The sequence below is a fragment of the Pecten maximus genome, chromosome 10 (genome assembly GCF_902652985.1).
Source record: "Pecten maximus chromosome 10, xPecMax1.1, whole genome shotgun sequence".
Lineage (NCBI taxonomy): Eukaryota > Metazoa > Mollusca > Bivalvia > Pectinida > Pectinidae > Pecten > Pecten maximus.
Genome location: NC_047024.1, coordinates 36,577,755 through 36,592,410, shown reverse-complemented (window position 1 = coordinate 36,592,410; position 14,656 = coordinate 36,577,755). Strand labels below are relative to the sequence as shown.

General features: G+C 37.0%; 1 protein-coding gene and 1 long non-coding RNA gene across 3 annotated transcripts in view; both read right to left on the bottom strand.

The window, feature by feature from the left end:
* Positions 1–735: 735 nt before the first annotated feature.
* Positions 736–2,036, bottom strand: LOC117335387. The gene is made up of 2 exons (XR_004534391.1): positions 1,874–2,036; positions 736–1,304 (listed from the first exon to the last, which is right to left on the bottom strand). It is a non-coding gene; the product is annotated as an uncharacterized LOC117335387 (long non-coding RNA).
* An 8,842-nt stretch (positions 2,037–10,878) lies between these two features.
* The window catches only part of LOC117336121 (sulfate transporter-like), a 35,118-nt gene continuing 31,340 nt past the window's right edge, over positions 10,879–14,656 (bottom strand). For both annotated transcript variants that reach the window (XM_033896499.1, XM_033896500.1), the window contains one exon: positions 10,879–13,969. In XM_033896499.1, coding sequence (XP_033752390.1) covers positions 11,892–13,969 — 2,078 coding nt within the window. In that variant the 3' untranslated portion in view covers positions 10,879–11,891. The remainder of the gene's footprint in view (positions 13,970–14,656) is intronic.

Here is a 14,656-nt window from a genome sequence, read left to right as displayed (position 1 = left end):
TTAGCTTTGGAAACTGCCTCCTGTTCGGCCAACACAGCTTGTTGTTTAAGCAGCATGGCTTCTTTCTTCATGAACTCTTTAGCCGCCTTGGCCTTCTCAGCTTTAGCTCTAACTCGCAATGCTTCGGAGTTAGAACTAGATGTACGACTAGATTTAGACCTGTGAGACCTGTGACTGCTTGAATGCTGTGATGCCCTCTCTGCAAGTAATTCTTGTTTAGAGTCCAACTGCTTTAGGATGCTCTGAACCAATTCATCACACTTGCCATCTTCGTGAGTGTGGATCGAAACGAGACGAATACTTTCATCTGTGTAATTTGCATGAAGGTAACTGGTGAAATCTCTACATGCCAATCTATATTTCCCATATATCAGGCATAAATTCCTCTTAGTCTCATTGAGAACTTCTAAGGTTTCCTCAAAAGAACCAGTTCTTTTGTTTATGTACTCATATACATCTTGCCAGGTTGATCTGATAAGCATCTGATACTTCTCTACCTGTTTACCATAGTTTTCTGCAGCTTTAGGTGTCAGGGTCCTAACTCTCTGCTTTCTCTCTGGGGTAGGAACCTCGTCCAGGTTTTTATCAGCTGTGGTATGCTGCTCATCTAATGTTTTCTCAGCGGTAGACATGCTGAAACTCTTACCTTAATTCAACTGGCTTCAGGATAGTCAGTGTCACAGCTTCTTACTGTTCCGCCACTCACTCTTGCTGAATGATGACAGACAGATAACGGACGTCAAACTTGTTTATTCAACATAACACCATAGTTAAAACCATAGTTAACACCGTAAGAACTGAAATGTGAAACAAAATACTCTTATGAGTCCTAACATAGTGACAAATATTCTATTTCATACTAAACATACTGTTTTTCCTATATAGCTAACATTGTTGACTAGAATACTGAATACTAGTATCATAATATTGACAAATCAACAATATAATTACTTGAAAATTAAAGGTACATTGTACAATCAAAGACTTTGTTGTTACTATAACTATTGACATATTAACTCTGATATCAATTAGCCTCATCGTTAATGGTCATATTATCATGTCTGAGAACTGAACTCATAGACAACATTCTAATAGATAGTATTATAAACACTATAACAATTTAGTATTTAACTATTCACACATCTGATTAACAATTATAGATTGAATCATTACAATATATAGGTACTGTACTGCACACTATAATAGATCTATACTTGTACATGCATATATAAACTTACGCTGTGGTGACACCTAGCCTGACTTCTGATTTAAGGCATTTCAAAAAATAGGCTTGCACATGTGCTCTACAATTAAGTAAAATACATTGTGAGCAGTTACAACACTAATATCAATAGTAATCTACAAACATAGGGAAGTACTTATTACCCTTGGATATATATGAAGATATATGTATGTGGAGATTGTAATAAACTCAAACTGGCATACTATATTATTATATAACTACAACTACACAGTGTATACAAATAAATCACAGCAGCACTAAATACTGACATCTGTAATCATATGACTAGGAGACTGTAACTTTCCTTAACAGACTTAAAATACGCATTTATCGATAAAATGACAATTAATGGTAAATCAAACAATGGGAGGTAATGCTACACATTAATTTTACATTTTAGTTACACAAGTAAAAGGCTCCATGTAATCAGCGAGGCACTGTTTTGCCATACATATAAAATGGGACGAAATGACTTGCACTGTTTCGAAAAATACTAACATATCGCTTAACCGAACAATACTGAATTAATGTCTAAATTTGACAATCGAACGTCGATCCACATTACTTATGTGATATTTGTCAAACAATATATACCATATTGACATTGCAAAATATATCTAAAAAACTTACAAATGCACTGCGGTCTTGTAACGCTGTAAAACGTGTTTATAATTTCTGGCGTTCTTCTGCAATAAAAAGAGCGACACTACGGGGGATAACTCATGACAAACAACTACTAAATATCACGTACTGACGTAGGCTATACCAAGGGAGGTAATTCCTACTGCTGGTCCAGCACAGTGAAATGATATAAATAATTGTATTTAGAGCTGTTTTTTTTAAGTATAGCACTCGCTTCTAAACAAAAGTCCTTACTTGCATATAATATAAGAAGTATTTACAGTTTAGCACGCTCATTAGCAAAAGATCTTAAATGTTATGTCATGCAAATTAAAGGATTGTAGTATATTTCGTTATTCTATAGTATTATGTTAGAAATGTTAGTGTTAGTAGTTTTAGTAGTTCAGGTTTATGTTGACCATGAGTAATTAGATGGGTTGCCCTATTTGCCCTACATTGTCCAACTTAATTATGTACATGCTGACCGTGATCATTTAGGCAGAGTAATACACCGGTCATTCACTGATAACGTTTTAATTACCTTGATCCGTGGCTACTGGTCTACGTTTGACACTGTTTGGGATTTATTGGCCCATGGCTTCGTGAGATCACTCTGGGGGTTCTTTATAGTGTCTCTGTCTACCTTACCTATGGTCATCATATACTCATCCCTAATGTATATCCACATATCCAGGTTAACGGACCGTCTGCTCCGACAGTTTGCCCGACTACTCCTACAGGATTTGGTCAAGTTAAGTCATCAGGTCAGTTCAGGACACATTTGCCCGATCGGGCAATAAGGAACTTCGAGTAAGAGAGAGCTCGGGGGAGTTCGAATTCGAGGTACCGAGGTGTTGCTATGTTGGATTGTGCTGGATCTGTTTGGCAGGGATTTACCCTAAACTGTGTAACTGTTGTACATGTTGCTGATCCTGAATACAAGAGTCTGAAACCGAGAGACGGTGTTCTTTTGTGATTTTCTCAACGGCCCACGTATACTAAACTATTCAAAACTCGGACATTGATAGCATGTGCCCGACGCTACCACAGAGGGCATTGCCGAGTGACTCCGGAACTGTAACACGCACGGTTGTTGTTCGCCGGGAGTTTTCGCGCTACAGGATGTATATATTCTGTCATAATCGATCTTTGACTAATGAGCGTGATATTACCTATTATACACCCTACGGTCTTAAATCATTACCACTACTAAACCTACTATCATTACGTAATTATAAGTTTCTGATCCACCGTCGTCGTTAGCCAGGTTCCTATCATGGAACGCCCAACAGGTGGCGAGTCGACAGTGATAGGCCAATTTGTAAATCACAGCTCCTCCCATGTCGCATTCGTTCCATCGAGCCTCTGTCATTGCCGTCTATTACCGAGAACATCCTACATAGGGATTGTGTAGGGGATCCCCGTCACCTTCCATCCCTCTGATCTTTGCTTTCCCTTTTCGTTTGGTATGCCTCCTCACATCATTCCTCCCAGTGTGCTATCAACTCCACCCAGAGGAATCTTTCTTTCCCTGATTTGATTAGTCAGGTATAGCATGGGGAGTTGTTGCCTCCTATACATCTGCGGGATGCACAAAGTTGATGAATTGTTGACAACAACCTGTCTGCCTTTTACTCGTTCTTTCCTTCTCAAATGTTTCCACATTCCCAGCAACGTCCCTTACACCATGTCTCCGCCTATATCGCCGCTGAGTGGGAGCAATGTTGCATGATGACAAAATATCACTAAGATTCTGTGTTTTTTGTTTGTTTGTTTGGTTTTTTGATGTTGTTGTTTTTTTAACAAAATTCAGAATACACAGGTGTGTTGGTGTTGCTGACCTCAACAGGAACGGCATGTATGCCGGATCACGATAGCCGTCTCTCTGTTGTGTCCCACCTGGTCCATGTATGTCGGATCACGATAGCCGTCTCTCTGTTGTGTCCCACCTGGTCCATGTGTGTCCCAATCTCAGTCACTTTTATTTTCCTGATGTAATTTAGTACCACCTTCCTCTTTCCAGGTTTGTCTGATTTTCCCATTGCTGAATTTTGCCACGCTGAATCCTTGTCGTCCTACACTTATTATATCCACATTTCCCCGTGTCTTAGCCGGCTTTCTGCTTGGTTGAACTGCACTCTTGCAGATTCTTTCCTTCCTGCTCTGATTTCAATCCCAGCACACGCATTTAAGATCTTTTCGTCCCCGATATCACCCTCATCACCTTCTTTGTACTCCTCTACAATGATGAAATTGGAAGCTGCAGTTTTGTTTGCATGCTATAAAAGCCGTCATTTTTCATCTTTTCGGGGTCTTTCTGACTGTTGTTGTTGTGTTCTTATACAATGTTAGAGGCCTTGACAGTAGGGGTAGATGAAGCTCATGCTGGTAAAGCCACGTCTCAAAAATCCCTAGCAGTCCGGTCTTGTCAGTCTTCTTTAGTCTATTCTGTACTTGTGCTTGCAATCTCTTGATGCTGTTGGCATCGTTTAAGCTTGCATCAAACAAATTCCCCAATCACTATACCGGGTTGTTCATTAGATAGGATGTCGCCCTATTGATGCTCTTTTTAAACTTCTCCGTTATATTGCATCATTTGATGACCAAACTCCACGACTTTCTGGGTCTGAACTGCATTCTTGCCTAAGTGATAATGCTGGAGTACTTCATTGATCAACTGGTGGGATATTGATCCGTAGGCATTGGCAAGGTAAAGCCAAATGACTGTGAGGTCACCAGGGTTGATTCTCACCTCCTGATGAATTGAGTGATATCACTTGTACCCTGGCATCCCTCCCTTCTGTACGAGTCAATGTACTCATTATTTATCATGTACTAGGCCATTCGTCAGGCAAGTATGGCGAATAAAACCCTCTAGGTTTTACTTTATAGTTATTAAGCAACACCTTATTGAAAAAAATGTAACTTTTACATTTTTGTTAATATTCTCTAACATTTTAAACGTAATCATCTGGATCGACACATTATTATGTTCTCTTAGGATTCGTTTCCAATCTCTTGGTATAGCAATCATGAGACCGTAGTATTCTACAAAAGTAATCTCAATATTGTGTTTTCTGTGAAGGTTTAAAAGACATAACACTATTGTTTACTACAAGATCATTAATAAAAAAACAAATACCTTTTGATTACCAATGTCTGTAGAAAACAGATTTTCTATCTATTTTAATATCATCATTATACCAAACTGGTCGTGAAACAATTTGTTATGGGGTTGTGGGTGGCTTATCATCTACAATGGATGGCCATACACATATCAATTCCTTCCAAAAACATAAAAAAGTGTTAAACAAATTTGAAAGTCTAACTAATCCTTCTTTAGTTATTTTGAACATTTTATCCCCTCTAATTAATTCTATCTTATCCAATACTAATGTTTTCCAATGGGAGGAATGAATGGGATTTAAAAAAAAAATTATCTAGGATAATATCAAAGCATGACAAAAGGATAAAACATGAGGGATACCTAATCCACCTTCATTGTGATACATACAATTGTAACATTTCTTTTAACTATATTAATCTTTCCCTTTCATATAAAATTAAGGAATGTCGACTACATATCTTTGATAATATTTTTAATTGACAAAGTACAGTTAATGTTTGTATTAAAATTTACAAAGCTTAAGATTGTATAACTGTAAATTTTCCAATGTATGAAAGGTTCCTTAAGGACCAATAACCAAGTCGATTTTTTATCGACTTTAACTTTTCTATGAAATTATCTTCACATATATATTTTTTTCTTTTGAAAATTATACGTGATGCCTAGTAATTTAAATTTCCCCTGGTGATTCCAAATTAAATTTCTTTAATTTTGGACAGAACTTTCAACCCACAACCCCGTCTGGATCAAATCCAAATGACTTTTGTTATTTTTTAATTAAGGCCGGTGTAACGTTGAAAATGGACCCCCGTGGAAAATGGAACCCGGTTCCATTTTCAACGTTGAAAATCGAACCGGGACGCCGTGGAAAACTGACTCTCCTGTTGAAAATGGACCCCTTCAGGTCTCTCTTTTCCACGTGTAGCCTGTTGAAAACGGAACTCGTTGAAAAGTGAGCCACATATATGTTGCTCTGAATAACAGCACTGTTATAAGATACAATTTAACAAGCATAAAATATTGATCGATATTGATTAACAATTCGATCTTTGGTGACCCATATAATGACCTTTGGTATATCTTTTAACTGTAATATGATATACATGTAAAATGTATACGATATTGATCGACATTGATTGATAATTTGACCTTTGACCTTTGGTGACCCATATAATGACCTTTGGAATAACTTGTCACTGTTATCAGATATACATATGTCATGTGCACGATATTGATCGACATTGGTTGATAATTTGACCTGTGGCCCTTGGTGACCCATATAATGACCTTTGGTATATCTTCAAACTGAAATATGACATGCATATAAAACACATACGATATTGATCAACATTGATAAAATATTTGACCTTCGACTTTTGGTGACATATATAATGACCTTTGGTAAAATTCATCACTATGATAAGATATTCATGTAACAAATACACGATATTGATCGACATTGATTAACAATTTGACATGTGACCTTTGTTGACCCGTATAATGACCCTTGGTATGAATTATGACTTATACAAGTTATTTATATATGTAACATGTACAAGATATTGATCGACATTGATTGACGATGTGACCTTTGGTAACCCATATAATAACCTTTGGTTTATCTTCAAACTGCAATAAGATATGCATATAAAATGTATATGATATTGATCGATATTTACCTTTGACATTGTTTGACCCATATACTTTCCGTATAAATTTAAACAATAATAAGATAATCATATATATGATATTCATCGACATGGATCAACAATTTGTTCTATTAAGCGTTCATTTTTTTTTTTTTTTTTTTTTCATAAACAGAGATCCACTGTAACATTTGAATATGGAACCGGTGCCATTTTAAACATATAATATGGAAATGGGGCAGTATGTCGTGGGGTCCATTTTCAACGTTGAATATGGAACCGGGGTCATTTTTAAAAAAAATGATATGGATATGGGTCAGTATGTCGTGGGGTCCATTTTCAACGTTGAATATGGAACCAGGGTCATTTTTCAAAACATTATATGGAAATGGGTCAGTATGTTGTGGGGTCCATTTTCAACGTTGAATATGGAACCGGGGTCATTTTCAGCAAATGATATGCAAATGGGTCAGTATATCGTGAGGTCCATTTTCAACATTGAATATGGAACCGGGGTCATTTTCAGCAAATGATATGCAAATGGGTCAGTATATCGTGGGGTCCATTTTCAACGTTGAATATGGAACCGGGGTCATTTTTAGCAAATGATATGCAAATGGGTCAGTATGTTGTGGGGTCCATTTTCAACGTTGAATATGGAACCGGGGTCATTTTCAGCAAATGATATGCAAATGGGACAGTATATTGTGGGGTCCATTTTCAACGTTGAAAATGGAACCGGGGTAAAAAAAAATTCATTTAAATATGCAAATGGGTCAGTATGTTGTAGGGTCCATTTTCAATGTTGAATATGGAACCGGGGTCATTTTCAGCAAATGATTATTATAATACTTAAAATTTACACAAAATGCCATTATATATGTCACAAAGGTCAAAGGTCAATGTCTATCAATATCGCATACATTAAAATATGCATATGCATAACAGTTTGAAGTTTATACCAAAGGTAATTAAAATGGACACAAAAGGTCACAATTCAGATTCTTCATAAATATGGACCAATGTCGTATACAGGTCATATGCAAGTCTTATATAGTTAAAGTTACACCAAAAGTCATAGGTCATTTTTTTATCAATGTCGATCAATATCGTTTTCGTGCTACATGTATGTGAATATCTTATAGCCGTGATAAGTTATACCAAAGTTTATTAAATGGGTTACCAAAGGTCAAAGGTCAAATTATTAATCAATGTCGTCCAATATTTTATACATTTCATATGCATATCATATTACAGTTTGAATATATACCAAAGGTCATTATATGGGTCACCAAAGGTCACAGGTCAAATTCTTAATTTATTTGGACCAATGTCATATACATTTCATATGCATATCTTATAACGGTGATAAGTTATACGAAAGGTCATTATCTGGGGCACTAAAGGTCAAAGGTTAATTTTTTTATCAATGTCGACCAATATCGTGTACATGTCATATGAATATCTTATAACAGTGATGAGTTATAGCAAAGGTTATTATACGGGTCACCAAGGGTAAAAGGTCAAATTATTACTCAATGTCGATCAATATCGTATACATTTCATATGCATATCATATTACAGTTTGAATATATATCAAAGGTCATTATATGGGTCACCAAAGGTCACAGGTCACACTATTAATTAATTTGGTCCAATGTCATATACATTTAATATGCATATCCTATAACGGTGATAAGTTATACGAAAGGTCATTATCTGGGTCACCAAAGGTCAAAGGTTAAATTGTTTATCAATGTCGATCAATATCGTATACATGTCATATGAATATCTTATAACAGTGATGAGTTATATCAAAGGTCATTTTATGGGTAACCAAGGGTCAGAGGTCAAATTGTTAATCAATGTCAATCAATATCGTGTACTTGTATAGGGACATCTTATTTAAAGTGATGCTAATGGTCATTATCTTGGTCACTAGTTGTCACGAGTTAAAGTGTTAATCATTCAGAGAGACAGTTGGTACTTCTGCTAATGGTATCATAGGACACTCTCCTTACGGTGCATTTCTGTCAGCATCGGAATTCTGCTCCTCTAGATAGGCTTTAATCTCTTCTTTTGTGACTGTCAGCTTTCGAGATTTTTTCCAACAAGGAGTGGCGACAAGAATTCAGGAGAATTTCGCGTGAATACCGCTTGTTTCTTTGTTGTATTGCATGAGTACATGTATACATATAGGCTTTGTAATATCATAATCATACCATAGTGGCGATGCAAAGCGCAGAATGCGCCAGAATTGTTGGGGTTTTTTTAGGCTACGGTGACATTTTTTACATGAGGTGCATAGTGATAGCTAGATCCTTGCTACATATACTCGACAAAATTGCCATTTCCTGTAACACATATGACATCGGAAATTGTTATAAGTATGTGGTTTTGATGATGGGTGATTACGCATTTTCAGAGTTTCAAAGTTTCTTTTCCATCACCTTGTATCACATGTCTGTTCAAAGTATATAGATTTCTCCAAACCGAAAGTAAGGCACGTATTGTGTAACTGTTGTATCGACATAAAGGTGTCCATGTTGCTTATTCTTTACTGCTACACGATAAAAAAAACTATCCTTAGAGGATATAACACAAAACTGATAATAACCATGTTGTTATTGATTCTCACTGAATCCCTGTTTTGTATCATTGGGAGCCAGGATCAGACTTGTATATATACACCGTGGTCACTTAACTGTTCGTGTCGGGTACATTTTCATTGATTTCTACACTCTTTATAGATAATAACGATGTTGATAATATATCTATTTACCCGATGTTCACACAATATACATTCGTTAAGTAAAATGCTCATTCTTTTGAGATTCCCGTTTACCTATAAGAGATCGCGTCTACAACGGAAGGAACACATCTGTATGTCAGGTGTCGTCGATGAAGCAGAAGACGCTTAATCTTCCGGAACACATGATCTCATTCTCCTTGTACTTTATCAAGAGTCTTCATGCATGTCTATGTTTTTGTTCATATTTTACCCTCGTTTTATCGATTTTATAATAAAGAAACCGTATTTCTAAGAGCAAAATATGAAAATTAAAAAGATTTGCATGGAGTGGTGGCAGCGGTGGTGGTGGCAGCGGTGGTGGTGGCAGCGACGGCGGCGTCCCTAGTACATAAACCAGGAGAGGTTTAGCAAATGTCTTTTATTTCATAAGTATGTTCGTTATAACCAACGTTAAGAAAATGTCAAGTGGTAAGCTTGAAAACGAATTCGAATTTCCTATTGATACTTGTTATTTACGTCAAGAATTGGAGAGCTTTATTGTTTATTCTCTCGAACTCAAAATAAAAACGTAATGCATACTCAGATACTACATAGCATTTAGCGATAATAAGGAACACGACGATAAACATTTAACAATTAACTTTATAAAGAAATTGCCCTACAGAATTGTACCACTAGCTTCCATTGCATGATCTGCTGGGTCAGATCTTTTCTCTTCTTCCTAAACACCGTTTTCCAGCTTGCTGTTTCTCTTAACACTGCTTCACCGTTGTTAAACATCCCCAAACATCCCCCACTGTATTTCAGGTTCTGACCTGGCAGAGGCTAACAACAGTCTATAAAATTGGCACCTGTTGCCCTATACAGAATGTTCAACTTCGAATTAAGGTAAGGGCTGGTTCACATGTGTCCGTATATTATGTGATTGGGTGGAGTGTTACCTAGGCATTCCAGTGTGATTGCACTTTTAACGCGTCCTTCTGTGGCATCATTCGTGGACACCGTTGCGTTTTGTGTTAGATAATCCAACCAACTCTTCAGTTGAACAACATATCCCTCACCACCTGTAGAACTAAGATACCATATGAATCATTACTGAAGAGTCATACGAACAGAATCAGAACATCAAATGTACTGCGTTCTGTTGGCAAATAGCCATATTCCCCAGGGTTTGCCAATACAGACCTCTCCAGCAGCGTCTCATGTCCTTGTTGACCTTCTATATACAATATGCTTTCCTGTATTAAATAATATATGTAAAGGAAGACATATATTTAGTTGCATCATTTTCTTAGTTGAGTTACTTATCAACTAGTTTCAATATTATCTTGATTTAATTTTTGTATTCATATATGTATTCATATATTCATAAATATATTCATATATACCTGTTGCTTTTGTTAATGCGTATACACAGGTATCTATAACTTGTTATGTGCACAAACGTAAGATATAAAACACATCCATATACGCAACGAAAACATAAACGTTTATAATCATATAGTATTTAATTAAGCAATTAATAAAGTAGCTAACAAAATAATGAATATGAAATATCTAACCTACGCATTAAACATGTCAAAGCTACATTGTCTTTTTTGTATAAAGACAATCTTTTAAAGCAACCTTCTAAACATTCAATATTAACAATATACTGTCATACATAGTTGTCTACTTATGTACATAAGCACCTTTTTCATACTACATGTAAGAAACGTGTTACAGATATCTAGGATTCTAAAAACTAAAGTATTGTAACCTTCATCATGACGGACTATACAACTCTTTGTGCCATATTGAAGTTTGACGTGTTTGCGTGTACATGTGTCATCAATAATTGTATAACCATTTTAAAAAGTATCATCACTTGGATTTGATCTCGATTTAGCTTTGCGAGAAACATCAGCTGCCGAAATCCTATCTTCCTCAGAATTTTAGGAGGCAAATGTTTTAACCGACTGAGCTATCTCTGTCCCGAAACGGCGAAGGAACTTTATTTTATATTTCACTGCTGGTGGACATTAGTCTCCAAGGTTTACCATACAGGTGATAGACACTGCTGGTGGACATTAGTCCCCGAGGTTTTCCATAACCATGCCACGTTTTAATTTAGTTAGATACAGTAGCGGCACGTTTATGAATAAAATATCACATTGATTATTATAGATTATTAAAATTATTGAATGATGGGGCAATATCATCTCCTCATCCAGACTGCTAGCATTTCATTGGACCTATTTTGAGGTCCCTCCATCGCCTCCTAGGTATAAACTATTCAGACACCACTGACAAGTCCTAGAAGAAAGGAACAGCTGTGTGGTGCAGTTGGACTCATTATTTGACTGTATCAGATTCTAACTCTCCAACTGAAAGATGACGATATTCATGTCTTTTGTACAATGGTTCAGAATGTTATATCTAGCTTCTCGAAACTACAGACAACCAGTTAGTAGTACTACTATTTCACCCTTGATCATTGGGTTATAACACACAAACTTTCCCCTAGACCAATGAATGTTCACACGCGTACACAGCGTCGTAGAGATCCAGAAACACTCTGCTGTCAGTGAATACCTCCGAGAGCATTTCTGTCTCTAGACTCTTTAACATATATCGTGAACACCTCGCTAAGACAACTGTGATATTCGCTTTTCGGAATTCCTTGTTGATCTGTGTTAACACTTTCATTCCGTTCATATCGATGTAACTTACGAGTGAACAGTCAATTACCAAGTATTTGATTGTTTGTTGATGCGATTTCTTAGCTTTTCCATCTCCTCCATTTTCATTATGTTCAGATCCATTTTTATTTTCCATTTCCATCGATTTAGCAATCTGTCTTGGATCACAAACTTCCTTGTATAACAATCGTTTGAATATTGCCGAAGTTGCAAAATACAGTGATGCTTCCATTCGGAAGATACGTATATTTGGTAGTTGATGAAGATTATTATGCATAGAAGAATCTAAATATATATCCTCGTCCTTAGGAGAAGAAAGTGTATAACTAGCAGATTTTTGACCTTGTACGACTATCGTTATCAGTCCAAGTCCGACACCGACGTAAAGGGCGTATGGGATATCGATTAACACACCACAAAGACAGGTTCCCATCCAGATAATGAAATCATATCTATTTATTCTCCAGAAGTTTGGTAGTTCGGTCACATGTAGGATGAGATCTTTGACAGCAATGATGACCATAGAAGAAAGAACAGGAAGCGGAAGCGACTCGAACAGCTGTCCAACCACCATCAGCACAAGCAGCATAACCAGTGCTGAAAACAAACCGTTCAATGTTGTTTTCGCGTCCATCAAACTCAGAAGCATTGTTCGGGGAGGTGCAGTACATGAAGGAAAACATTGGAAAAATGAACTACCCAAATTGGAGATTCCATAAGCAACAAGTTCTTGGTTGTCATCAATTTGGTAGTCATGTTTTAGTTCGCAGGTCCGCGCCATTGCAATTGACAGGACAAACACCAAGAAGGCAACTATGATAGCTGTTCCAATGTAATCAGAGGAGAGAACTGGTACGCGAGGGGCCGGTATTCCACTAGGAATGTTACCAACTATAGGCACTTCGAAGTTTTCTTTGAATTTTGCAAAGTGAGATATGATGGTAGCGACAACAATAAGGATAAGATCTATGGGAATTGGCATTTTCATCTTGTCCTTGAACCGTTTGTTGATGCATTCCTTCACTAACAGTAAGATTGTCATCGACAGGATTGTGATGATGAGCGAAGCGACATTGATCCGTGGAATTGCTTTGAATATTTCTATGTATGACCGAACCAGTTTCCCTGCTCCAGTAAATGACGGGATAGATATACCCAGCGCTTTCGGAATTTGACTTGATGCGATGTGAACTGCACTTGCACACACGAACGCGTGGATAAAGGATGAAGATAAATACGAGGTGAGAAATCCTAACCGTAATATACCCATAGCAAGAAGCACAATCCCTACAATTAGAGATGCTCCGGAAGCTGTCATTACTTTGATATCTATGATGGCGGCGTCATCAAGTCCTTCAACAATTTGCGTGCCATTTTCCGTCACGTTCCCTACACCTGCCTGCCGTACAAGACCCCTGACTTGACCCTCGGCCATTTCCGCTGTAAAAAGGGCTATGACAGCGTTCGTACCGAACGATATATGATGGGATGTCCCAAACAACATATAAAGTATGATGGGAAAGAAGGAGGTGTATAAGCCAAACGCCGGGGCAAGAGAGGCGAGGATTCCGAATGCAAGTCCTTGTGGGAAATGCAAACACGCAGCGGTAATTCCACTTAGGATATCGCCGATGATGTATTCCCTTAGTTTGTACGTTCTTATAACGTTAATTATTGGGATGTAAGATAAACATTTACCTAGACATTTTGTTCCCGTACATGTGCACTTATCTCTCAGTCTGTCCTTCCATGACACGTTAACCTCCTCCATCCCATATTCATCCTGGATTTGTTTCTGGGTATGTAGGAATCGTGTCACATCTATCCTCTTCTCAGAAGTAGCCAAGAGCGACTCCTCGTCCTCCATTGTTTTATCAGATATGACAGGTAATGGTATGCCTGGAAAGTAAAACAAACAAGAATCTTTAACATTACAGAAAAATGAATGGTCTATTAACGAAATCAATATGGGGAATAACACGAAGTAACAAACTTAAATATCATCAAAGAAGAATGTTATACCACGGACTTAGATTGGTGCAAATCAACACTGAACAAAGACAAAACAAACAGGTCTTTTACTTCATAGACACATTCAACCTACATTATATTTAAATGGGAAATAACACAAAACATGAAAATATGAAAATGTAATTCATACAAAGAACATTGCACATCTTACTAAAGTTAACATTGCTCGCACTCTATAAACAAATCCAACGTACATTAACACAGGGCGACAAACATTAATATTACTGATATCGTATATTACACCAAACAACATGGACAATATCTGTAGACTTGACATTTCTCGTGCTCTATAAAGCAATCCAACATACCAACGTAGATCGGGGTTACATAAAGACTGGGGTATATATTTTGACTAGCCACGTATCAGTGATACAAACGTACTTACAGGTTATTTAAATAATGGTATCACTGGGTCATATCATCCAGCTTTGTTAAACATGAGTAATGTTGAAGAGGATTTGTCATTGTGTATATTGCTTAAATATCCGTATGCAATATGGCGTGCCTTTTGTAGATAAATAGGTTACTGGTCAGGTTCCCTCAAACACACAACGA